The 27,545-nt window shown below is 40.9% G+C and overlaps 2 protein-coding genes across 2 annotated transcripts; both read left to right on the top strand.

The window, feature by feature from the left end:
* Nucleotides 1-303: 303 nt before the first annotated feature.
* Nucleotides 304-8,029, top strand: atp1a1a.4 (ATPase Na+/K+ transporting subunit alpha 1a, tandem duplicate 4). The gene is made up of 22 exons (XM_079462256.1): nucleotides 304-430; nucleotides 583-696; nucleotides 801-860; nucleotides 1,974-2,177; nucleotides 2,265-2,378; nucleotides 2,463-2,597; nucleotides 2,707-2,824; nucleotides 2,908-3,176; nucleotides 3,275-3,583; nucleotides 3,699-3,833; nucleotides 3,922-4,114; nucleotides 4,192-4,367; nucleotides 4,648-4,784; nucleotides 4,872-5,022; nucleotides 5,092-5,260; nucleotides 5,333-5,487; nucleotides 6,427-6,550; nucleotides 6,851-6,996; nucleotides 7,080-7,210; nucleotides 7,435-7,536; nucleotides 7,617-7,708; nucleotides 7,884-8,029. Exons 1-22 carry the CDS (start codon nucleotides 419-421, stop codon nucleotides 7,910-7,912), a joined length of 3,075 nt encoding a protein of 1,024 aa, XP_079318382.1. The 5' UTR covers nucleotides 304-418; the 3' UTR covers nucleotides 7,913-8,029.
* An 860-nt stretch (nucleotides 8,030-8,889) lies between these two features.
* On the top strand, nucleotides 8,890-21,435 carry LOC306897470 (sodium/potassium-transporting ATPase subunit alpha-1). The gene is made up of 22 exons (XM_079462255.1): nucleotides 8,890-9,113; nucleotides 13,371-13,490; nucleotides 13,589-13,648; nucleotides 14,306-14,509; nucleotides 14,586-14,699; nucleotides 14,774-14,908; nucleotides 14,997-15,114; nucleotides 15,229-15,497; nucleotides 15,583-15,891; nucleotides 16,286-16,420; nucleotides 16,508-16,700; nucleotides 16,784-16,959; nucleotides 18,048-18,184; nucleotides 18,270-18,420; nucleotides 18,787-18,955; nucleotides 19,045-19,199; nucleotides 19,289-19,412; nucleotides 19,494-19,639; nucleotides 19,712-19,842; nucleotides 19,923-20,024; nucleotides 20,129-20,220; nucleotides 21,191-21,435. Exons 1-22 carry the CDS (start codon nucleotides 9,102-9,104, stop codon nucleotides 21,217-21,219), a joined length of 3,081 nt encoding a protein of 1,026 aa, XP_079318381.1. The 5' UTR covers nucleotides 8,890-9,101; the 3' UTR covers nucleotides 21,220-21,435.
* The last annotated feature ends 6,110 nt before the right edge of the window (nucleotides 21,436-27,545 follow it).

The following is a 27,545-nucleotide window of genomic DNA, read 5'->3' on the forward strand; positions in this document are numbered from 1 at the left end:
TTTCCTTTTGAATTGGAGAAGTGGCCAAAAGTTAAAAAAATAAGGTGGCGCCTGCCTGATTATAAACAATGAAATCTTTCATAAGAACAGACAAATAGAGCTCACAGTGATGCACAGAAACAAAGGCATGGAGTAAAAATGTTGCAAACTATCTTATGTAGCATCAATATTTAAAAGGCCAGTTCTTCATCTAGGTTGAATGACCTACGTGTGTGCATGAAGGTTAAAAACATTTGAAGTTGACATCAGCCAAACCCCGCCCACATTTTCTTAAAACCCCTCCTTGAAAACAGGTGAGTTGGCAGGGTATAAATTTTAGGAACCTGGATTAGAAACACAGGGACTTTTGTCTCCAAAGAGACTCACAGAAGGACTGAAAGAAAATCTCCAAACTTTGGGTTGAAGTACATAAGGAAAAATGGGGCTTGGCGTGAGTTTATGTTTCTTACACTTTTTGGATTTCTGTACATTTTGCATTAACATTAAAAATGATTTGTTAATGGTTTTGGTAACGTTTTTTAAAAAAAGTTATGCGTTGGTCGTATATGTTATGTATGCTATTGTGTATCTGATTGTCAATAGACAGGGAATGATAAGTACAAATTGGCGGCGACTTCAGAGGATGGAGCCAAAATGCCAAAAAAGGGGAAAAGAAAGCAGAAGGACATGGACGATTTGAAAAAAGAAGTGGATCTGGTGCGATACTCTAAAAACACATACAGTACAGAAGAAAATGACTGCAAGGTCATATGTGAGCAATATTTATTTGTGAATGGAACTCTTTGGGTTTTCTTCTGCAGGATGATCACAAGTTAACTCTCGATGAACTTCACCGCAAATACGGCACCGACCTGACCAGAGTGAGTCTTTCTTTTAAAACATTCTACTGTAGCAGCTTTATGATGTTTGATGTTATTCACAAAATTGTAGAAGGATTAGATACTTTTTTCACTTGTAACATGATTGCAAAACACTAAAATGTAACATGAAGCTTAACACGTCTCATATGACTGATTGGCGCCTTCAACACTAACCTGATAATTATATATACAAAAGCTGCATTTACGTGTTTACTGGTTCACAGCAGGTGTGTTTAAGTAAGTAAGTAGTAAGTAAGTTTATTTATAAAGCACATTTAAATTCAGCCTTCGCTGACCAAAGTGCTTTACAGAGACCACAATAAAATTACACAATATATCTAAAAATTTTAATATATAAAACACTATAATGAGATGAAGAAAAAAGGTAAAACTGCTGATGTATTCTATCTAAAACGGCAACAAAATATTAGCAAAATGTATTTGTGCTTAACATTATTCTAGCCATGTAACCTGATCTCACGGGAACTCGTAAATTATTTACAAGATGGCTAATTCTTATAAAATCAAACAATGTGAATTGTACCAAAATGTATAACTATAAGAAATACTGAAGCCCCTCCATTAACCCCACAACCTTATCATAACTGGTGCAAGAGCAAATCATACTAAAATGTACAAATATAATATATTAATAACCATGTTGTATGATACTTACCAATTCTCAAAAGATTGTGCTGTCCATCCTTGTGGAAAGGAAAGCCATTCACTCTAATGTTAGCAATGCCCCATCCCGTTTATTTCCACCCAGCTGATGTAACCATGAAAGAGGAGGGGCACATTTGCCCCTGTTTGGTGAAGCTCACCTGAAGCACTGGATTTGGGCACTTCCGTACATGCCCATTGGTGTACTTGCAGGTCCAAGAGGGGAGTGGCCAAAGAAAGTGGGTTGTCAACTAGCTTAAGTGACATTGGACCCACCCCTACCCAGACCACACCCTCTGCACTATACCAACCTTGCCCTTTCACCACAAGGACACCATGTCCCCTCTTACTTATGAAATATTTTACATTTTAGTTAAAAGTATAAAAAAAGGCCTGAAAACCACACCCTCTGTCTGTCTTCACTTGCTGTTTACTGTTTATTTCTGGCAGGGCTTGACCTCTTCCCGTGCGAGAGAGGTCTTGGCTCGTGATGGACCCAATGCCCTGACCCCACCTCCTACGACTCCTGAATGGGTGAAGTTCTGCAAACAGCTCTTTGGTGGATTCTCAACACTGCTGTGGATTGGTGCAATTCTGTGTTTCCTGGCATATGGAATCCAGGCTGCCTCCGAGGACGAACCAGCAAATGACAATGTATGAGACATTAATAATTGTCTTACTTTGGCAAAGTTAACTTTATGGTCATTAAGTCACAGATATGCAAGATATGTTTTTTTGTAGCTCTATCTGGGAATTGTGCTGGCTGCTGTTGTCATAATCACAGGATGCTTCTCATACTATCAAGAAGCCAAGAGTTCTAAAATCATGGAATCTTTCAAGAACCTTGTCCCTCAGGTACCGAAATGTTCATTCATTCTGTTGAAAATGTGGCTGTCACACAGAACTTAAAATGTGGTCTGGGTTATTCTGATCATGTAGCAAGCCCTGGTTGTGCGTGATGGAGAGAAGAACAGCATCAATGCGGAGGAAGTAGTCGCTGGTGATTTGGTGGAGGTCAAAGGTGGAGACAGAATCCCAGCTGACCTGCGTATCATCTCTGCACATGGATGCAAGGTGGGACCTACAGTAAAGCATATGAAAGTCAAATAATAGTATACTCCTGCTTACCTACTGTATGAATGAAGAAGAAAATAAACTTGAATCTTACCTTCCTCCTTTCCAGGTGGACAACTCTTCACTCACTGGTGAATCTGAGCCTCAGACTCGTACTCCCGACTTCTCCAATGAAAACCCTCTGGAGACAAGAAACATTGCATTCTTCTCTACCAACTGCGTTGAAGGTACAAAACATCTGAAGTATGATGAATAAAATCAAAAGGACTAGTAAAAAATACACAGCTTCAGATTTGAAAATATCTTCTAGGTACTGCCAGAGGCATTGTCATCAACACCGGTGACCGCACCGTCATGGGTCGTATCGCCAGTCTCACCTCCAGCCTTGAATCTGGACAGACACCGATTGCTAGAGAGATTGAACACTTCATCCACATCATCACTGGTGTGGCTGTTTTCCTGGGTGTGTCCTTCTTCATCCTCTCTCTGATTCTTGGATATGGCTGGTTGGAAGCCGTAATTTTCCTTATCGGAATCATTGTTGCTAATGTACCCGAGGGTCTCCTTGCCACTGTAACTGTAAGTGCAGCCACATTGTTCCATCTGTTGGGTCTTTTCCAAATCCTTCTAACTAGCATCCCTGAGCCAAAACTGAATACTTTTATCTACTCTTGCAGGTGTGTCTGACTCTGACCGCCAAACGTATGGCAAAGAAGAATTGTCTGGTGAAGAATCTTGAAGCCGTGGAGACTCTCGGCTCAACCTCCACCATCTGCTCAGACAAGACGGGAACTTTAACACAGAACCGGATGACTGTGGCTCACATGTGGTTCGACAACCAGATTCATGAAGCGGACACCACTGAGAACCAGAGTGGAACCTCATTTGACAAAAGCTCTCCGACTTGGGCGGCCCTCGCTCGTGTTGCCGGCCTGTGCAACCGTGCCGTCTTCCTTGCTGATCAGAACAATGTGCCAATCCTGAAGGTATACTTGAGCACTCAATATTTACTTTAAGGAAGTCTAAATTTACATCTGGAGTGACTAGAAGTCCACCCCAGTATGGTGTTGATGCAAGTGAAACTCAATCAATCTTTTGCAGCGAGAAACAGCTGGCGATGCCTCCGAGTCTGCTCTGTTGAAGTGTATCGAGCTTTGCTGCGGTTCGGTGAAAGAAATGAGAGACAAGTACACCAATATTTCTGAGATCCCTTTCAACTCCACCAACAAATACCAGGTATTTTATACTCTGAAAGATTCTCTGTAGGTCAGATCGTACAGATTTAACTAGTCGTGCTAACAGCATCTAATCTGCTTCGCTCTAGCTCTCTATCCACAAGAATCCCAATTCCTCTGAGTCTAAACACCTGCTGGTGATGAAAGGAGCCCCTGAGAGAATCCTGGAACGATGCTCCACTATTCTCATCCAAGGAAAAGAGCAACCTCTTGAAGATGAATTAAAAGATGCTTTCCAGAATGCTTACGTAGAGCTTGGAGGTCTTGGTGAAAGAGTGCTGGGTAAAGTCACCTCGTAACATTCAGTTATCGCTGCCGAAGTATAACACACATTGGTAATTCCTGGTTCTTTCTCACAGGTTTCTGCCACTTTTCCCTCCCTGATGACCAGTTCCCTGGAGGTTTTGCATTTGATTCAGATGAAGTGAACTTCCCAACAGAGAATTTGTGTTTTGTCGGCCTCATGTCCATGATCGACCCGCCTCGTGCCGCCGTTCCAGATGCCGTGGGCAAGTGCAGGAGTGCTGGAATCAAGGTGCTGTTTCACCTTGATTCAAGATCCCTTACCTAAAAATATTGCACCCATAAATTAATCAAATGATAAAGTACCTAAGTGTCCTATCACAGGTTAGCATGGTTTCTTGTGACCATCCAATTACAGCTAAGGCTATTGCCAAAGGTCTTGGGTCAAGACGTTATCCTTGAATCAAGATCCACAGGTTGAATATGTTGCACCTTTGTTGTAACATATTCAATTTCGTTCACATTGCTATCAAATTCAGTTGCTCAAGTGATAATTCAGAATCTTCTGACAGGTTATCATGGTTACTGGTGACCATCCGATTACGGCTAAAGCTATCGCAAAGGGTGTCGGCATCATCTCTGAAGGCAACGAGACTGTGGAAGATATCGCTGCACGTTTAAACATTCCTGTCGGTGAGGTTAATCCAAGGTAAAATCTCACCTATAGTCCCTGATCTACAAAGAAATAGGAAATAGGCTTTGGATCAATGTCTGCTAACATGGAGTACACTTCCAGAGATGCTAAAGCGTGTGTGGTCCATGGAGGAGAATTGAAGAGCATGTCTGAGAATGAGCTGGATGACATCCTCCAACATCATACTGAAATCGTGTTTGCTAGAACGTCTCCACAACAAAAACTGATCATAGTGGAGGGTTGTCAGCGACAGGTACTATTTATCGTGATCACCCTAGATGATTTTACTCCAGTTGGTTTAATGCTTTTCCGTCTTTATCAGGGTGCCATCGTGGCTGTAACGGGTGATGGTGTGAACGACTCTCCCGCTCTGAAGAAGGCTGATATCGGTGTGGCTATGGGTATCTCTGGATCTGACGTATCCAAACAGGCCGCTGACATGATTCTGCTGGACGACAACTTTGCCTCAATCGTCACTGGAGTGGAAGAAGGTATGAAATGTTATTGAAGTCTCAACATTTATAAATATTTCTTTGACACTCAAACATGAAACTTAATTTTAGGACGTCTGATCTTTGACAACTTGAAGAAGTCTATTGCCTACACCCTGACCAGCAACATCCCTGAGATTTCACCCTTCCTCTTGTTTATCATTGCGAATATTCCTCTACCCTTGGGCACTGTCACCATTCTCTGCATTGACCTGGGCACTGACATGGTAGGTGAAAAGAACTAGATTGGGTAAAATGTTTCTGCTTATAAGTCTTATTTTTCCTGTATTGCTTGGATCAGTACCTAGGTAGAGCTCCACCCATTGGTCAGAAAACAACAAAAATGATAACTTTTTTTAATTTTTTTTAAAGTTACAACTTTGCTCATCACGTATTGTGTTCATAATTCAATTTCTGATACTCTGATCTTCATACCGTGCTAGAGAAAATGTTTTACATAAAAAAACTTGAAAAACTGAGAAGATCCACAAAGAAGAGAAATCCGCAGCCCTCTTTACTTCATACGATAGGAGTCTATGGGGTCCACCTGTCTAAGAGTCTAAGGGAGTGTTGAGAGTCATTTCTACGAAAGTTGCTCAACACTTGTTTTCTGTAGGTGGCGCTAAACGCACCAGACACTGTTATGCCCTCCGCCACCAAATACTACAAGAAAGAAGATCACGATCGGGACGTGTGAAGAGGCTGCACAGTATGGCTAATATTATTAAAAATGACATTCGGTTTTATGAAAACATCAAACGATTTGCGTCACAAGACATTAACATGTCGCCAGGAATGATGTGCTTTAGGAACTCTTAGACAGGTGGAGTCCATAGACTCTCATTAAAGCGTAGAGGGCTGCGGATCTACCAAACAATCTCCTTTATGTTTCTACTCAGGAAAAAATGTCACCTACATCTCGGATGGCCTGGGGGTAAATAAACAGATTGGCGTTTTTGGGTGAACTATCCCTTTAAATGAAAAGATATCACAACAACTAATTTCAGTGACATTAGCCATGTCCTGAAGTAACCCTAAAAATCACAAACTTGGAAATGGCTTGATCACTGCGGATTCAGTGTTTGATGCTTATTGTTTGCACATTGCACTTTCACTGTTTTGGAATTTGCTGTTTTTTGTTCATTTGTTTTGTGTCATCGCCACAGGTTCCTGCGATCTCATTGGCCTACGAAACTGCTGAAAGTGACATCATGAAGAGACAACCCAGAAATGCTAAAACAGACAAGCTGGTGAATGAGAGGCTCATCAGTATGGCCTACGGTCAAATCGGTAGGAGCATTTATTTACAGAGAGCTCAGAATGTTTTCGTCAGAATGTATATTCTGAATTATAAATCAAAAAATATAAGTGAAACGATCAACTTTGCATTCAACATATGTAACTATTTTGCCATTTTCAATACATATTTCGAGTTAAAAACTCCCCTTAACATGTGGAGGATGACTATGACTGACTAGGATGTTTTTTTATTTCATAACAAATGAATCTGACACATTACGTTATGTTGAGTTACTACACAAATTTTAACCACCTAAATGAAACAATTATTTTGACCAAACTCAATATTAGGTATGATGCAAGCGGTCTCAGGGTTCTTTGCCTACTTCGTCATTCTGGCCGAGAACGGATTCCTGCCATCTGATCTAATAGGAATCCGAGTCAATTGGGATGATAAATACGTCAATGACCTGGAAGACAGCTACGGACAACAGTGGGTGAGTGTCACAGCTGTGGGACAATCTGTGAATCGCTCTAAACGTCAATTTGATCATATTTCCCCCTGTGTTTTTCTGTATAGACTTATGAGCGCAGAAAGATTGTGGAGTTCACGTGTCACACGGCATTCTTCGCCAGTATCGTGGTCGTTCAGTGGGCAGATCTGATCATCTGTAAAACCAGGAGAAATTCCATCGTACGGCAGGGAATGAGGTGTGCAAACAAAGAGCCGTCTTCAAACAAACCACATTGCCTCATGTCTGTGAGAATGGCTTGTTTGCTCAGATTCAGGCACATTTTGACTCTAAAAGGCCACTACCAGACAAAAATATGATTATTAGTATTAGTATTATTTTAAAAGGGTGTGATTGTCATCATCATTGTTGTAGAGTCATAGCCTTGTTAGCAAAGACTAAAAAAACACCTTTGTATCACAGAAACAAAATCCTCATCTTTGGATTATTTGAGGAAACAGCTTTGGCCTGTTTCCTGTCTTACTGTCCGGGCATGGACGTGGCTTTGAGAATGTACCCACTCAAGTAAGTGAACGGATCTAGTTTGCACTAGATGATGTCAAAAGACATTAACAAACGCTTTAACAATGTTGTTTTGTTTGCAGGCCATGCTGGTGGTTCTGTGCCTTCCCATATTCACTGCTCATCTTCGTCTATGATGAAGCTAGAAGATACATCCTCAGACGGAACCCAGGAGGTAAGCAAAGAGTTTGCTGTTAAATTACAGTTTTCTTCTTTTAAATATGTTTCCCAAGAAAGTTTGATTTTAAAGGCGATCTCTGATAGCGGTATTACTTTCATAACAATATTCTGTTGTTCTCCATTCCGTCGAGAGATGAAGGTTGAAATAACTCTGTGCTATATTGTTTCAGGCTGGGTGGAGAAAGAAACATACTACTGAGACGAGACCACCATCTATTGCAAACTCTTTAAAATCATACAGAATGTTCTCAATTTCAACCAATAAACATTCAGTCCAATCAGATTCTTGTTGCGTTTGTGTTCGTGACTCCAACATATGTTATAAAAATATAAAGAAGCTAATGTGTTCCACAAAGAACACGGCATTACAACAGATGTTGTGAATAATGAACTAAACAAACATATGATCACAATTCAAATGAAAAGGGGATCAATACAACTATATAAAGAGCATTATGTTCAACTGAATACTGACCTGTATATAGAGCAAAAACACTGTGAGAAATATGTTCTATTGACATTTGAGAATAAAAACACGAACTATAAACATGATAAAGGCACAGCTGCTGATAAAAGTCTTTCTGAGATTCATAAGCATTCACTTCTGCCACTAGGGGGCATTCTTCTTGTCTAAAAATTAGGGGTGACATGATAGTTTCCATGACAACACATTTATAGTCTAGAGCCCACGTACAGCTTGTAGATAAAATTCGAGATATTTTTAGCTCTCCTGCCTCGAAGATGCCGTCTGGTACAGACACTATTGGTCAATAGTTGTGCCTAATGGGCATAATCCCTGTTATGAGGATAATCCATATAATGACCATGAAATGAGATCCTGAGAGAATCATGTTGACAAAAACAGCTTGTCAAATACATCCAATTAGATCACACCAATTCCACTGTGACGTCATCAGGTGAATATGCTTGCACGCGAGGTAGAAGTGAATAAAAAACAAGCTGGTCAGGATTTTCACGACCTACAGAAGTTTGCATTTGCATGTTTCGAGTTTATCGCTTAATCAGTTGCAAACACATTTGAACCCACTGAGCTCACCCAAGCATACACTGTTCACTTTACGTGTCCATAACTCAAGATCAAAGATCAATGGCTTTCTTTTCACGTGATCAAAGTCTGATACAATCTTCTTCTCTGCACGCCACGCCCCTTTCTCCGCGTTACCATAGCGATACGAGCAGACGTCACTGTGAAAAAAACACGCCGTATATAAGCGTTTGCACGCTCGGTCTGTAACTCGGTTTTGACGCGTCCGGCGGTGACCGAAGAAGAACATATAAAGAAAAAAACGGGATTTGGGGACTTTTAATTTGTTGTTTTTAAGAAAACTTGGATTTTTTTAAGACACAGGTGGTCGATTTTGGCCAAAATGGGACGAGGAGTAAGTGTGAATTTGTCTTTTCGCTAAACAGTTAAATGTCTATGTTTTTTTTTTTTTTGCGTGTTCGCCCAAACGTTGCGCTTAATGAAAACACGTTTGGTTTGGTGACTGGCTTTCACGTTCACATGGTTTCTTTTTCACTTCCGCAGTTTCTGTGTTCAGATGAGTTGAAATGAATGAGATCTTTATGCGCCCACTCGATCCACTCCAACTAACCGCTTTACTTCACAGCAAAGAGCAACAAGTTTAGTTCTGTGTCTTTAAGAGAAAGTCCGACTCCTCGGGAACTCCCGACACGGACACGATGGGTGGGTCAGGCCGTGTGTCTAAACAAATGTTGTCTTGTGACTTTCAGTAATCGCGCGTGTCACGAGAGAGAGAGAGAGAAACGGATGACGTGACACTGTATCTCACGCGAGACGTGTTTGAATATCCACGCGTGGTGTTGTACAGGAGCAATGTATTGAATTATTCAGCGTGTAAACGTAAAGCAACTCTTTGATTTGAATCTCGTGATGTGTATCGTGAACTCAAGATAACCCGTTTAATGTGGATTTCCACTATGAACATGAACTATGGGTTTACTGTAGTAAAAGTGCGCTAACCGTTGATTTACATGTCTACAGGTACACTACGCTTAATGTATTAATGTATCACCACAAACAACAACAAAACTAACACCTGTTTTACTAAACCACATAAAGAAACAACACGCCACGATACATACGACGGGTGCATGCGTCTGGCGGGTGCATGCGTCTGGCGGGTGCATGCGTCTGACGGGTGCATGCGTCTGATGGGACTGATGGAGGCTCGTTCAGACTGAACATCAACTTGTTTGATCTCGAAACGCGTTTATCTGCGTTTATCTCTATGAAGCCCGAGGGTTCGCTCAACAGGCTGAGCTGAAGATAGAGAGATCCACCCCTCCTCACATCCAGTCAGAATCTTGAGGTTTGAGCGGAACACCGCTGCCTAATATGAGGCTCTCAGCATCACTAGAGATGCGCTCAGTCCCACAGTACTGGTGTGATGAGAGCAAACACCTCTCTGCGTGTTTCATCAGGCTTTGGTGCATTCAGCTATCCATTCCCCCATTAAATCCCACCGCAATGGGGCAGATGTCTTGCCACTGACTGCAGACAGCGGGTGGAGAGTTATGAATAATGCCGTGCAATTTACATCTTTAGTATTTTGTTTTGGTTATATATTTAGTATTTTAACTTGTTCTGTTGTATTGTATGATTGCTGTTGGAGTCTTTTGAATGTGGTTCAGATATTACCCATAACCACTAGGCTTGATAGACAGCGAGTCATCTTTTTAATATTCAAATGAATGTCTTTGTTTGACCAGTGTGGGCTTTTAATGGTGGATTTGCCCAAATGCATAAATGATCTTCATCTCTGCAGGTCGACAGCGGAACTACAAACCATAGGCTCCAAAAAATGTATGTGAGTCAATATGTGAATGTAAGCATGTAGTGTAGTGCGCTTAAAGGTCGGCATCAGGTGTTAATCCCAGCTGCGTACTCAACCCCTCCTCTGATGGGCTCAACATTCTTTCCATTCATCCGTCAGTGTGTGTTAGTGAGACCTTTTGTCATTGACAGTCCCGTCTGACAGGACAGGCAGAGCCCACCCCCCTGAGGGGCCGTCTCGGGACCCCTTACCTTTTTTGGTACAGTGGACTACAGACATTTCGCCTCCACGTGAACTTTTCTTGAACACACCACCAGAAACGTGCAAGTTTGACGTCAGGTTTTCATGCTTCTGTTAAAATGGTCTCATGAGTGTTTCTGCGCTTCCCATAATTCCTCTTTATTATAAAAGCGTGAAATGTTTACTTTTATAATATGTGAGATGTATAAAGTCAGGCTCTTGGGAACTTCCTGTTACTATACCGTGAGAACACGGATCATTAGGTTTAAGGTAAACTTGTGGAGTTAAAGGGAAAGTGCATAATCATTCATGTCGGTCGTTCCACGTTCTGCTCAATTGTTTGTGCTGTTTGTTTAATGCATATTGGAAGATTGTGGATTAAATGAGAAAAGAAAGCAAACTAGAATGATGAAATGATTGGACTACAGCTTTAACTGAATGTGCTTGAGTAAATCTCTTGCTCTGGTTTAATGGACTGGCGACTGGTGTGGACAAGTTTCTACTCTGTTTTCTTCTCAACCTCCCATTTATATGCCACTTGTGAAACAAAGACGGTCGAGTTGGACACGTGACCAAAGCCATAGATGGGTCTAGAGGTGCGGCTCCGTCTCCCGTGGCAACAGTGCAAAGTCTCAGAATTAGACGAGCGATATGTTTCTGCAGACTGGTTTAGGCACACACGTGAATAAACTTGTTGAAAGTTGTTTATTAATCTCATGACGTCCAGAATATTTGAACAACATGAATAGATTTGTGTCCTGCCATTTTTGTTTTTTATGTTTAACCCTTTAACTCGATATTTAACTTTTGACGTCTTTCACATTGAACACGCATGTGGAAAGTGATCATGCGTGTATTCTGATGAGATGGAAATGAGATCGGCCGGGCGCTACAGGTGTTGTGTTGTTTGTTGTGGGCTTCTTTTATCTTCACGTCCTTTCGTTTACAGTATAAACAACTTTCCCACTTTTATGTGGATTTGTAGCAGTGAATAGACCTGATGAAGAAAATAAAGATTAACAGCTGAGAAAAGTGTGAGACATATTACCTGTTTGAAAATGATAAACTTGATATAAAAATAATACATGTTTTCTTTAAGTTTACTTATGAATGATAAACCCAAATCATACACAATCCTTTGACTGTATGCCCAGAAGTCAACAGTTATCCTGCAAACTGTACAATTCACAAATACTTGAGCATGACTTCTCCTCATGGCTAGATATGATTTGATCTTGAACTCCAGCAAATACCAGATCACACGAAATCTTGGGTTCAAAGATGAATCACACATTGTATTCAGGATGATAAGACCTGTTGCTTCAAAGAATTGCAACCCTTGACCTCCACGACTGAAGTTAAATGTTAATTGCGACACGTTATCCATTGACATCAACCGCTCGCTGAGGTAATCTCAACTCTAACCTCTTGCTAATATTTTACATTTTTATTTGCATGCTGACATTGTGAAATATCAATTAAGTTGTGAGAATTCCGCTTTATAATCATTATTACATTTCTGATTGGCACATTTGCAGGTTTATTATTCTCCGATAACAACCGCTTAAAGCTAATAACACAGGCCAACCCGGATGCATGAAATCATTTTAACAGTTGTAAATGTATCTTTTAATAACATGTATGACATTGTCTTTACAAAGGATTAAACCAATTTGCCTGTTCGTGACATTTGAACATCGTTTCTTACCTTAAAAACTAAACTTAATGGCTTTTCCTCACAGAAGATCTGCATTCGGTAAAAATGAGCTAATAACATATTTCACATTTAATGTCCAGTTTTTCTCATGTGGCCAGTGGCCGTTTAATAAGAGGGATAATGTATGAACAGCCGCTGTTATCATGAAATAAACCCCTTCAGTGAGACACAAGACCCTCCGCTTCACAATCACACTGAAGGGATTATTCTGACATAACAACCAGCTGCTGAACATTATCACTTACTCAAAAGTCAAAGTGTAGCAATTGTTAAATATGAATCATCGCACATTCACTTTTGCATTTTCATTTGAGAGAGATGGCACAGCTGCTAGAAAGCTATTCAGTTGTTATGGGGTGAAGTTAGAAAAAAGAACCATTAAAACTTCATTCAAATGTGTTTAATACATTCATTCATCAATTAGAAAGTAATACAAATCATTGTTTATGATTTCATTCTTTGTGTAGTACATGTAAAATCTATTTCAACACTTACCATATTTAAAGCACATCTTTCTTAAAGCTACTGTCTTAGTGAAAGCTGCATTGATTCCCGTTTGGCTTTATCAACAGAGACCCACAAATAAATAGGATTTAATGTGATGTATACCGTTAACATTTTGCATTCTTTGCAGTATTTTAGAGCTTTATACAATAGTTAAGTGCTTAAAGTTTAAACACATGATGGTGAATGGTTAAATGAGGGGAGACGGAAATGAGTGAATGAATGCACCGCTTGCGCAATATTACATTTATAATACACAAAAATGATATATTGATGAGTCGCACCCATTTAGGAAAACTGTGGCCCAGTCTAGAGCCCTTTTGGACAATGCACGCGGATTGTGGGGAATGTGACGGTTGTTTTTTGTTGCTCCACAGGAAGGTCGAGAACAATATGAGCTGGCGGCCACCTCAGAGCAGGGGGGCAAGAAGTCAAAGCCCAAGGGCAAAAAGGAGAAAGATAAAGACATGGATGAGCTGAAAAAAGAAGTCGACTTGGTGAGTCAGTTTGTTTCACTCTGGTTTTATTCATTGCTGCCAAACGCCTGTTGGCGAGCACATCTCAGTGAAATTTGTTTTTTTATGCGCTGTTGCAGGATGACCACAAACTCACGCTGGATGAGCTCAATAAGAAATACGGAACTGATTTCACCAAGGTGAGTTTAGACTTTAGTTATACATCTTTACAGACAAACATTTGATAGTCCATCCATCCATCCATTTTCTTCCGCTTATCTGGGGCCGGGTCGCGGGGGCAGCAGTCTAAGCAGAGATGCCCAGACATCCCTCACCCTAGACAATTCCTCTAGCTCTTCCGGGGGGACACCGAGGCTTTCCCAGGCCAGCCGGGAGACATAGTCCCACCAGCGTGTACATTTGATAGTATAATCATGTTTTCCTTGGTTGGCAGTTTATCTGAATGTACAGTAGCTAACAATAAGATCCATCTATATATTACATTAATATGAAATTCCTAAACAACTTTTTGGCAAGTGATCAGTCACATTGAACATATCTAACTCCATGCATGTCAAACATGTTCAAACAAGCAAACACATGTCAAACATCTGACCTTTTGACCGAGGCTGTCCTTACTTGTTTATATTTACAAATAGTTGTATCAATATCTTTGGCAAATTTTCGTTCAACATTATTAAGAATGTTTTTTCAGGGATACAAAACATTTCAAAGTCTTTTCTCATTTAAATGTAGAGGAATGCTTTGCAAATCCAGCCCGCAGGTACTTCTGACATGTGGAAATGTTCTTGAAGTAATTATTGGTATAATGGTTGCCTGGGCGGGTTGTGTTCCAGGGATTGACCGCAGATCGTGCTAGAGAAATCTTGGCTCGTGATGGACCCAATGCTTTGACTCCGCCCCCAACAACCCCAGAATGGGTGAAGTTCTGCAAACAGCTCTTCGGAGGCTTCTCGACTCTCCTGTGGATTGGAGCCATCCTTTGTTTTCTTGCGTACGGCATCCAGGCGGCTTCAGAGGATGAACCTGCCAACGATAACGTGAGGAAAAATCCTGTTTCATTTCATTGAAACATCTCACTTTATCTCTTAAACTCTCTTCTTTGGCTTTACACAGTTGTATCTGGGAATCGTGCTCTCGGCGGTCGTGATGATCACTGGATGTTTCTCTTACTATCAAGAAGCCAAGAGCTCCAAGATCATGGACTCCTTCAAGAATCTCGTCCCTCAGGTTGGTGAAGTAATCTTTTTTGTTGACATTTTTTGTGTGTAGGATTTTTCTTCAAAATGTCTGATGTCACACAGCAAGCTTTGGTAATCCGTAATGGTGAGAAGAACAACATTAATGCTGAAGAAGTGGTTGTTGGAGATCTTGTGGAGGTCAAGGGCGGCGACAGAATTCCTGCCGATCTGCGTATCATCTCTGCTCATGGATGCAAGGTGAAATTGATATCATAAATTACCATAAAAAGTTGTGTTTTTATTTCACACATACGAGGATTAACTAAAGATCATGTCTCTTTCTCAGGTGGACAACTCTTCGCTCACCGGTGAATCTGAGCCTCAGACTCGTACGCCTGACTTCTCCAATGAAAACCCTCTGGAGACGAGAAACATTGCGTTCTTCTCCACCAATTGCGTTGAAGGTACAAAATGGCAGTTTTGTTTACAGCAACTGCCAACCTTACTAAAATTGAATCTTATATATTTAATCATTAGGTCCAACCATTAAAGAATCGTTGAATTTGATTTTCTTATAGGGACTGCCAGAGGTATCGTCATCAACACCGGCGACCGCACGGTCATGGGCCGTATCGCTACTCTCGCTTCCGGTCTCGAAGTGGGTCGAACACCAATCTCTATTGAGATTGAGCATTTCATCCACATCATCACCGGCGTGGCTGTCTTCCTGGGTGTGTCCTTCTTCGTCTTGTCCTTGATCCTCGGCTACAGTTGGCTGGAAGCTGTCATCTTCCTGATCGGTATAATCGTCGCCAACGTGCCAGAGGGTCTATTGGCTACCGTCACCGTAAGTGCTATTCTTACCATGGTTCAGAAGGAATATGGTGCAGCATTAAAGTTTGGTATTAAGAAACTTTTTTATTCATTTCCAGGTGTGTCTGACTCTGACCGCCAAACGTATGGCAAAGAAGAATTGTCTGGTGAAGAATCTTGAAGCTGTGGAGACTCTCGGGTCAACCTCCACCATCTGCTCGGACAAGACGGGAACTTTAACCCAGAACCGGATGACCGTGGCTCACATGTGGTTCGACAACCAGATTCATGAAGCGGACACCACGGAGAACCAGAGCGGAACCTCATTTGACAGGAGCTCAGCGACATGGGCGGCCCTCGCTCGCGTCGCCGGCCTGTGCAACCGTGCCGTTTTCCTTGCGGAGCAGGAGAGCATCGCCATTCTGAAGGTGTGTTTTGATGAAGGTCTGTTAGTTAATGTGGCGCGAACCAAAATCGCCTTCATTTTTTCTTAAAATTAACCTGTTCACAGTGCTGCCCTTTGAGAGTCGCTGCCTCACAGCCAGGCCGTGTTTGTTCTTCTCTTTGCCTCTGGGTATTTGTTTAAACCCCTCGCTCTCCAGAGTCTCTGACTGGAACAAACTGTTTCTCTGTAAACACACTGTCATTTCTGCCTTGTTTTGTAATGGGACTAATTTGTTGGAGAGTCGCCTCGAATTCAAGAGCTAATTTATTCCTCGCCCTGCTACATACACTGAAACCGTGTTTATAGTGCATGCAACAAATCAAGTGTTTCTTGATCACGCTCTGCACTTTCTTCTTACACTTTGTGTTTGTTCACAGAGAGACGTGGCTGGCGATGCCTCTGAATCGGCCCTTCTGAAGTGCATCGAGCTGTGCTGCGGTTCTGTCAAAGAGATGAGAGAAAAATACACAAAGATCTCTGAGATCCCTTTCAACTCCACCAACAAATACCAGGTATCTCTGTCACTAGCGTCTGGAGAAAAGAGAAGACGTTGGATGAGATTCAGATTCGTAACGTATTCTGTCTATTTGGCTTTAAAGCTCTCCATCCACAAGAATCCCAATTCGTCTGAGACCAAACACTTGCTGGTGATGAAAGGAGCCCCTGAGAGAATCCTGGACAGGTGCAGCTCTATTTTGATCCAAGGAAAAGAGCAACCTCTTGATGATGAGATGAGGGACGCCTTCCAGAATGCCTACTTGGAACTCGGTGGTCTGGGAGAACGAGTACTCGGTAATCTTGCGAACCATCAGAATCAAGTTTGCACTTATTTTAACCGTAAATCCCGTAACTGTTTTCTTCTTGTGTCTTCACAGGATTCTGCCACTTCTTCCTTCCCGACGAGCAGTTTCCTGAGGACTTCCCATTTGATACGGAGGAGGTGAACTTCCCCACTGAGAACCTTTGTTTCATTGGCCTTATGTCCATGATCGACCCTCCACGTGCCGCTGTGCCTGACGCCGTGGGCAAGTGCAGAAGTGCTGGAATCAAGGTACATCAGTCTTTGGAGGGCTTCATCATTGCGGCTACATCTAATGTCCTTTGGATATATTATTCATATACTGTCAACCCAATAAAGCGTAAAGGCTTCAAAGATTGCATTAAAATAACCTCAAATGTACACTTGTTTTATAGACTTCATCAGAAGATGTAAGCTCTTCCTGTTCTGGATTTAATTATTATTATTATTTTAGATATGCTTGCATTTATAATTAAAGCATCATGTTCCTCGCTCTTTATTATTAATGACAAGAAAAACATGTGTGTGTCTTCACACGCCCATACGTGTCAACATTAGGTGTCAATGAGCTCTTTGCATGAATACTCCACTTGAGTTGACATTTTTCAGCTCGCATCATTCGTGTTGCTCGGTGCGGGTTCACGTCAATTCACCTCTTTGCTATTTTCTAATTGTCTTTAGTTTATCCTTCGGTCAGATTAGAAAAGCGAGACAATTGGGTGTGTTCGTCTAATATAAGCTATATTTTGCTATACCTTACCAGGGTTTTTCCTCAGACTCACATCGTTTGCATAGTGTGATGTCATTTCCTCTAGAAGCACATGGATAGAAGACTAGAAGCTGTGTCCTCTTTTCCACCAAATAGGATAAAAACAGCACATATAAAATCAAACGTATATCAAATCTGTTGAGATTGGATCAATGGCCTGTCAACAGTGTTACACAATTATTATCGATGTATATTGTACTTATGTTTGTGTATAAACATACCAACATATGTTTTTACTTTTTTTTTATTAAGTCACTGTCAACTGTGTTGCCCAGTAAACGCCCCAAAAACCTGAATATAATAAAATTACCATTCGTACAAAGTATCCAAGATTATATGAAAAATTTCCACAACAGGGTAAGCAGGTAATACTAGTAAAAGTATTTAAGGGTTATGTAAGGTCAAGCTTGTGTTTTGGGAAAAAAACACACCGTCTTCTTCACATTTTAAATACCAGACGTACCCGCAAGAATAAAGCGTTCCTACAAATAATCAGATCTTAATCTGTTGAAGAAATGCTCAAAACGGAAATGCCTTAGTCTTGGTTCTGATTCAAACGTTGCTCTTCAAGGTTATCATGGTTACTGGTGATCATCCAATCACAGCCAAGGCCATTGCCAAGGGAGTGGGTATCATCTCAGAGGGCAACGAGACCGTTGAAGACATCGCTGCTCGCCTGAACATTCCCATCAATGAGGTCAACCCAAGGTAGTGAGATGTTTTACGCCGTCAGTCCTTCTGGTTGGATATTTACGGTTTCTGGTTTTTCATCTCGTTTTGTTTTTCTTTGAAGGGATGCAAAGGCTTGTGTGATTCATGGTGGCGACCTGAAGGATTTGTCCCCCGAGGAATTGGACGATATCTTGAAATACCACACAGAAATTGTGTTCGCCAGAACATCTCCTCAACAGAAGCTGATTATCGTGGAAGGCTGCCAGAGACAGGTTAGTCTTCTGGAAGGTTTAAAATCCCACAATCTGTCACCTGATCTTTAAGATGAGCGATGGGGAAACTCGCTCCGTGCGATTCAACAGGTTTCCAACATATCTCATATATATTAGGCATGTGATGTAATCATTCTTCACATCACAATAATTGCCATGGCTTGTTTCGCTCGCAGCGCGTTTATCATGATATCAGTTACACTGAAAGGGTGTCTGCATGTTTAAAGAAGACATACGTTCTTGTCATCATAGGTGTAGATAACTTGCTCTCCATAACCAAGGGTTGCGTTAGAACAACTTTTGTAATATAAAAGGTATAATGTAAAGTGGCTTACAATGTATACGATGCTTTGCTGTCGGCCACAGGGTGCCATCGTGGCTGTAACGGGTGATGGTGTGAACGACTCTCCCGCTCTGAAGAAGGCTGATATCGGTGTGGCTATGGGTATCTCTGGATCTGACGTATCCAAACAGGCCGCTGACATGATATTGCTGGACGACAACTTTGCTTCAATCGTCACTGGAGTGGAAGAAGGTATGAAATGAAAAAACACTCAACGCTTCATGTGGCTTTGTCCGAGTGCCTTGTCGCATCCTGAAGCATCTTTTGCTTTCGTTTGCTAGGTCGTCTGATCTTCGACAACTTAAAGAAGTCCATTGCCTACACCCTGACTAGTAACATTCCTGAGATCACCCCCTTCCTCCTGTTCATCATCGCCAACATTCCTCTTCCTTTGGGTACCGTCACTATTCTCTGTATCGATCTGGGCACTGACATGGTAAGCACAGCACTGGATTACTAGTCGCCATTATGTTTGTGAGATGATGTCATCGGTTCATTTGACATATCCGGTGTCCTGTCACTAAGGTTCCTGCTATCTCATTGGCCTACGAAGCTGCAGAGAGCGACATCATGAAACGGCAACCCAGAAACCCCAAGACGGACAAACTTGTAAACGAGAGACTCATTAGCATAGCTTACGGTCAAATCGGTAAGACAGGTTTCAACACAAACTGATGGTGACGTGCAGGTCTTCAGAACTGTAAAGGATTGGTTCTGCTTGCCTCCACAGGTATGATTCAAGCTCTCGCCGGGTTCTTTGCGTATTTCGTTATCTTGGCTGAAAACGGATTTCTACCCTCAACGTTGCTGGGTATTCGAGTCCACTGGGACGACAAGCAGGTCAATGACCTGGAGGATAGTTACGGACAGCAATGGGTGAGTGTTGTGTATTTCTTCTCCATCGTTTCTCTTTCATTCTCTAATATCTTATGTTCTGGGTTTCCTCAGACATACGAGCAGAGAAAGATCGTGGAGTTTACGTGCCACACGGCATTCTTCACCAGTATTGTAATCGTACAGTGGGCAGATCTGATCATCTGCAAGACCAGAAGAAACTCTGTTTTCCAGCAAGGAATGAAGTGAGTATACAACGGCTCTTTTAACTCAAATAAATTCCCCAAATGAAGATGAAGAAACTTACTTTGTTTTTACTCTATAGGAATAAGATTCTCATCTTTGGACTGTTTGAGGAAACTGCTCTGGCAGCGTTCCTGTCCTACTGCCCGGGCATGGACGTCGCCCTCAGAATGTACCCACTGAAGTAAGTCTCTTCTTTCAGGTCTATTGTGTTGAATTATTTTATAGAGAAAGCAGAGGAAGTTTGTCTTGGGTGGTATCAAAGTAATTATGAAATGTTTCTTACAGACCGACCTGGTGGTTCTGCGCTTTCCCCTACTCCCTCCTCATCTTTATTTATGATGAAATCCGTAAACTCATCATCCGACGCAGCCCAGGAGGTGAGGGAAATATCGGTTTTATATACAGAGAAATAAGCTCTAGCTCTGTTCCAAAACCTGCTGTGTTATCTACTGCCTACATTGATTCCCTCGAAAGTAGATGTCTTTCTAAAACCCCACAAGCGAAAATGCTACATGACTAATTCTCTTGACTTTACCCGTCATTTCATGAATTCAATACACAGTGCTTTTCACAATTATGCATTGCTGCAAAGCAGCTTTAGAGTTAATGCGTAGTAATACAGATAGAAGAGACAAAAGTAAAAACGCAGTTGTTAAATCTAGAATACATATTGAAAATTGTTGAGAATTGTTACGTGCCTATTAGGGGTGGATGTCAAAATATACAGTACTGGCAATAACCGTGATCTATAAAACCACCATTATTATTGTTATTGTGTTAATGCGACACATATCGTATAATATAGAGCTTGTTAATCGACGTCGGCGCCGCCGCCGTCTTCGGAGGTTGTTTACTAGCAATTGTTTTGTTTTACTGCGGCTCTAATCTTGCCTTTGCGTACAGTGGTGTAAAGAGAATTAGAGCGGTGGGAAATATGAATAAATCACGTCAAACGGAACAACATTGAACTGATCTCACTAGCAGAAAAGAGCCGCTGCCACCTACAAATAAGCCCACGACACCCAGCATTTAACACGGTGTGACGTCAGCGCCACATTCTCTATACAACAAAGGCATTTTATAGATACTGCGATTATATTGTTGGCCACGATAAATCGAAAACAACATGCAAAGCAAAATGAAAGATATATTTGACAGAGAGCATCATTTATATAGAAAGACTCCATACCATGATACTGGCAATTTCCTATGATGCCTTGCCATCTACGTTCGAAACAGAGTTGATGTTTTTCACTTTGTGTTTCACTTGTGAAATTAAAAATTCATTTGAGCAAAGATATACTATGTACACAATATACTGGCTAATTATTTGTATTGTTTTTGTAGGTTGGGTGGAGAGGGAGACGTACTATTAAAGCATCCGGTCTGCATCACAAAAGTTTATTTGCATGGTTGACTTGCTGCTCGGAATTTTAACCTCAGTAATCTGGATGTGTTTTTATATTGGGAATGCTTGATACAAACACTGAGATCATGAATCAAGACATTGCGTGCCTTGTTTCTGAAGCCGGACCAATTTTATACATGTTTTTAAAAGTGTAATATAAAAATAAACTTGCAGTCAGGTCACACGTTTTGTGTCATTTCCTTTGTTTTCTTTTTCATTTGGTAAATGCTTGGAGCTCGAGTGCATGATATGAATGCTGATGTTTGACCGGACCACCCATTGCTTTAAGTTTGAAACCCCTACAGCATTTACCATGGTAACCACGGTTTTCACCTACACACCATTGCTAATAGTTGAGAATCTTGATGATGATGATTCATATAAACAGCAATGACTATGCACTAATATTAGTTGCTGTAACTATGGTTACCATATTAAATCTTTGAAATGAAATGGCAGAACTGGCCGATAAAGTTTCAAAACAAAAGATTTAAAAGCGATGAAAGGTCAATCCACGCTGGTTATCTCTGCAAATATCCTTTCCATTCCAACAGCCTCGGTCACTGAAAACTGAAAGCATGTTAGATGACAATCCGCCCCAGTGAGAGTGGGTTTGAAAGGTCTCATGCCTGCACCCTCTGAAAACACATTTGATTTCAACTTCATATCTTAATCAACCGGTATTCTTACCACTGCTGGTTATTTTAAAGGGATAGTTCTCTTCAAAGAAAATGTTGGTTCTTTAAAATGGGTATGTGGTATTTTCTTTGTAAACCGCAAAGGAAGATATTTAGAGAAATGTCCCCTGGTGTTATTTTGGGGTGAACTTTCCCTTACACTGTAAATCTCTGAGATGAATTGAAATGGTTGATTTTTATCTCCATGTTCTCTCTCTCCGCGGGCGGATCTGTGACCCGGTGCAGTTTCGGCTGGAGGCCGTGATGAGCCTGAACATATTTAAGTCATTTCTCGATGAATCGCGCTTCGCCAGTAAAGGTTATTTTCAGACGAGGCTGTTGAAATCATTTTTCCCTTTCAGGCGCTTTATAGTTGAGTTGCTTGCGATTAACTCTCCATTCATTCACTTGCATTCTGGTGAAATTATGCAAGATGTGCCATTAAACCCAATAATGTGTGTAAGCAGTGTTTAAAAGGGCCGCTCGACCTGCTGAGCTCACTCTTGTTTTCCAGGACATAAAGTGAAAGAATTGAAAAAAACATTTACTATCTAAGATATTAGGTCTTATTTTCTAAATATTGATTCACAGAATAAACGTGCGTATGCCTCTCTGTCAGATGTGATCAGGATTGTTGCATACGCACACTTTACCATCAGATCTGTGCGTACGCATGTTTTATAAACGGACCCCTGGACTTTGGAACACTAAAGCAGCGCTGCCATACTAAACAGCTTACGACTGCACACAGACTCTTTATATCTTCTGTGTCGGTTACTTTCAGATCCAGTCTGTCAATGACTTTCCATTATCAATGAGTAGCAGAGCACTTGAATCATTCTCCAGGGTTTAGGTACCAGAGGTCAAAGGAGGAGGGGTTTTATGAGGAGTCTATAAGAAAGACAGAGAAGGTCAATTCTGTTCCTTCATGTTGTACCTGCATGATTTTTGCATGACTTCCACATAACCATGCAGTCACAATCTATAGGTTGTTCTCTGATGTGAAACGTTTGGTCTGTAAGGGTCTTAAAACTGGTTTGGGAACCAGCAGCGGCCGTAGAGTTTGATGCACCCTTAACGTACTGCAGATGTGCATGTGAAAATGTATAAATACAAAAGCATTACGGACACAAACTGAGCGTTATTCATTCCAAATGAGGCTTGTTGATTATTTAAACCTGTTGAAACTTGTTGTATATGCTGAATGTTGTGATTGTATTCTTCAGAGAATGACGACTGTTTATAATGACTCAATAAAAGTGTTTCTACAACGTCTCCTGAAGGCGTCGCATCTGCTGATTGATTCTGATGGCCAAAGTCCTTCTTACTACATTCCCCATTTACTTTTCTTGAGAGCATTAATGGAGCGTGTCAGAGTTTGGAGTTTGGCTCACAGTGTATTTAAAAGAACACACATACATTTGCTTAAGCTATTAGCCAGCAAACAGCAGTAATTTGAAATGATAAAACCGCTTAAACATGTATAAAGACTGCAACCCTGTCCTAACAATTCTATTTATGTATTCATTTCTATTTCTATTTTGGTTTGCTATAATTTACAGCAATCATAGATTTTAGGTGGAATATATACGTAGTAAAACCATGGTTCATTTAAGAGAACAACCAACATTGGGTCATAAAGGCACAAACCCAACTGTTGGGTTAAATTAATCCCCCAAATGTTTTATGTTTGATTCAACAATGGGTTAAAACTAGAGTGTAACGCTTTGAGATCGGACAGATGAGAACACCACAGAGTTCCAGTGAAGAGGTTTATTGATCCTGGATAGCGAAAACTCCATCAGAGTTAAAGAAAAGACAACAATCCAGCGATTGATCCAAAAACAGATACTGAAATATTCCAAGATAACAGGCAAGAGAAACAAGAACAACAACTGACAATGGAAGTATATCTAGTCTTTGGGGAATTGGGTGCAGGTGACGGTGTAATCAGAAGTCATGTGATTGTGAACGGAGGAATCTGAGCTCTGATGAGGGAGGTTTGGTCAAAAGTAACTTCTTTGGGTAAAAACAGGGAAAAGAGGACTAGAGACCAACAGAAGTGTTACAGAGATGCACCGATGCTACATTTCTCCACCGATACGGTATGACCCAATGTTGGTTTTTCTCTAAAATGAATCACGGTTTAACTACAGTATATATTCAACCAAAAACCGATATGATAGACGATTATTCAGCGTGATGTGTGCCGATACCGATTCTGAAGATTAATATTTCTTAATTTTCTAAATGTTATTCATTCCTATAATGACTATAACTATTGAACATCAAACTGTTTCTTAACATTTTCTATACACACAGAGCACAAATTCATTGCATTTTAATGTGGATTTTTGATTGACCGGATATATCGGCCCTGATCATCGGCTGTTCGTCTCTAAAAAATTTGAAAATTAGTTTATCGACCGACACCGATATTGGCTGATATATCCGTGCATCTCTAGTTAAACCCATCATTTCAGGGTTGAAAGATCACTGCATAAGTTATTTTACAGCCCATGGGTTGGTGCCTTTATGAGCCAACGTTGAGTTGGAAATAACCCAGCATTTGTATAATAACCCTGTCTGGAAGAGGCCATAAAGACACATCTGCAATGGCTATAAAAACAATCATTTATTTTTCGTATCATGAATCCTAATGATGATCACAGGCTGCAATGCGTCGTTCATTGACCTTGATTGATCCAAAAGCCCTGAACATGAATCCCACAGGAAATGACCTTTAAGATCTACAAACCAAACAACACACACAGACCTGCAAACCTGCAAAACATTTCAGTTTGATCCTGGACTAAGCCTCTGAAATGCACATGTTTGAGGAAAGAAGCATGTTATTCATGTCCATCAGACCTCCATACGACGTGTCTTGTGCCCAGAGAGACAACGCGAGACAATAAAACACCAACATCATAGGGCCGGTTTACTGACGGGGAGAATAACATCAAGCTGAATGATGACAGAGACACAAACACAAACCATCTGAATCTCCAATGAGTGCTCGCGTTCATCTGAAGGACTGAATTTAGCCCTGCCGCTCATTACTGTATAACACCATGTTACAAAAGCATCAGTCAGTAATCTGTTCAATTACATATACAAATATGAATATGAATATACTATTTATCAATAAAGAGGAACAGTCACAGATGACATCTCTAATGTCTTAATTACGTCTCCGTGAGATGACATGGAGAACAATGTGTGTCTCAGATGTTTCTCTTGAGGAAAAAAGTTAGAAATGTGTCCGTCGTTAGAGTTTGAGAAGAGTTCAGAAATATTATTTAGATCTCAATATCAACTCAAACATTTCTCGTCACATTTACTCCTCCAGACTCTGTTCCTTGTTTCAACCATAAGAGGAATAATTCCCTCACAAGCTGATTTACATCTTGACTAATTTCATCCTCTTAAGATCCACCGAGGCGTATAAGCAGCGCGCTCGCCACAGTCGGGGTAATTTGTTGAGTGGATCTCAATTTCTGAGAATACCAGCTCAATGTAGCTCAATTTCTTAATGATTTCTCAGAAGCAGTTTTCATTCCACAATTGGAAATGAAATGTGATTTTAGGAGCAGTTCCAGAGGCTGCTGGAGGGGTGACAGAGCCAGAGGAAACCTGACGACCTTTTGAAGCCCTGAAACATGATGATGATGAACACTGGGGATTGAAGTTTTCTTTCTTTCCTCTTAAAGACACTCTTACGGTCTGATGACTACCTGGAACTCAGTTGAAGTGCTCAGAAAAATTCCAATTAGAAATATTTTATTACCAATTTTTGAAAAGTTCAATAGGTTTAAGAACAGAGATAGAAAAGCTTCAATGTGTTTATTAGAATGACTGAAGGTGATTTGCTGTGTGTAGTGAAACAGGTAGAGAATCAGAGGCCGAATGATGGAAGTCAGAGCTGTTCTCTGGTCTTTGCTCCAGGCCGATTTTAACCTTGTGACCCTTTGAAATGAAGGATGCTTTATGAGCTGGTGAGCACAGATATACTTCAGCACTCGATTCTACCTTCTCTGAAATCAGCTCGTCCTGCAGGACAATAAAACACAATGAAGTTTCAGACAGCTGTGAGAGAATATATTGCTCAGAGGTGATAGATCAGGAGATTTGATGGACCTTTCAGATGTTTTATTATTAGTATCAACTTAAGTCTCTGTTATTTAAACTAAAACAGAATGAAATGAGAAATAACGATATTGAGATCTTCACTAATATTGACTTTTGATTGCAGACGAGACGAATCTGAGCTCAGTGTGACTAAACTCCCATAACAGACACATTTCTGACTCTTTTTCTCAGGAGAAACATCTGAGACACACATAAGACTTCATCAAAAGTTCCCGAATGGTCTGAGTATGTCATCCATATCAATTGTATTTCTCACTGTATGCTTCATTTGTAGCAAGTATATGAGAAACATCTGAGACGTTGCTTAAACTAAATATTAATGGACTTAACACCATTAAGTCTCGTAAGCTAGAAAACATCAACAGTTGAACCATCAATTTTCCCCCAACAGAAAGATGTTCCATCTTTAAAGCATAGTGTAAAAACATGTTCAGTTAGAGCTGGCAAAGAATTATTCTGAAACACCCGGAGATTTATAGAATGTTGTGTAGAAACCATCCTAAGTTTGATTTTACGATCATTTCTCAAAGTGTGTACATGTGATTGACAGAAAGCATGTGTACGTGCAAATGATGAAGAAATCGCACGCAGCTGAACGGTTTCAGATTCCTCTACGAGCAGCAAGAATGAAAGTGTTTACATCTGCTCAGACCCTGACGTGGCACTAAACACTTTTACACGTCAAAGACCTTTTTAATGAATTGTTGCCGTGGACTTTTGTGGACGATCAAATCTGTGTGTACACGTTTTAAAAATGAGGCCTCAGATGAGCAGTTTCTGCAGATTCATAAATCTAAAGTAAATCAATATAATGAGGAAGCGTTCCCGCTAACGGATAGAGAACCCACTGGCCTGAAATCATCCGCCGCCTTTTGCTTTTGCTCGAAGGAAGATTCTGCATCACAAAGTATCAGCCATTCTAAATAATACATGTGGCCATGTGTGACAGAGATATTTTATTAAAACATCCCCGGCCTTACCCATGTGTGTGAGCACATTCAAACAACCAGAGCTCCTCGCTGTGTGCACTCACACACACATGCACATACACACATGCATGCGCATACACACATGCACTCACACACACATGCACATACACACATGCATGCACACACACGCATGCGCACACACACATGCACACACACACATGAAAGCGCATACACACATGCACTCACACACACATACACACACGCATGCGCATACACACATGCACTCACACACACATGCACACACACACACACACACACATGCATGCGCATACACACATGCACTCACACACACATGCGCATACACTTTGAAGAGGGCTACACTATACTACAAGAACTACGACAGTGATAGAATAGATTAGACATAGTAAACACAACTGAACAAAGTTAGAATAGAAAATAATTCTGTAGACTAGACTAGAGCACAATACTAACCCGTTATGCTTTTAGCAGACGCTTTTATCCAAAGTAACATTGCA

This window comes from Barbatula barbatula, assembly GCF_947034865.1.
Source record: "Barbatula barbatula genome assembly, chromosome: 8".
Lineage (NCBI taxonomy): Eukaryota > Metazoa > Chordata > Actinopteri > Cypriniformes > Nemacheilidae > Barbatula > Barbatula barbatula.

Coding starts and splice junctions, on each gene's coding strand:
- atp1a1a.4 (XM_079462256.1), top strand. Junction 2,379..2,462: donor TCAAGAACCTTGTCCCTCAG/GTACCGAAATGT, acceptor CTGATCATGTAG/CAAGCCCTGGTTGTGCGTGA. Junction 6,551..6,850: donor TATGGCCTACGGTCAAATCG/GTAGGAGCATTT, acceptor ACTCAATATTAG/GTATGATGCAAGCGGTCTCA.
- LOC306897470 (XM_079462255.1), top strand. Junction 15,115..15,228: donor CTCCACCAATTGCGTTGAAG/GTACAAAATGGC, acceptor ATTTTCTTATAG/GGACTGCCAGAGGTATCGTC. Junction 18,421..18,786: donor TGGAAGGCTGCCAGAGACAG/GTTAGTCTTCTG, acceptor TGTCGGCCACAG/GGTGCCATCGTGGCTGTAAC.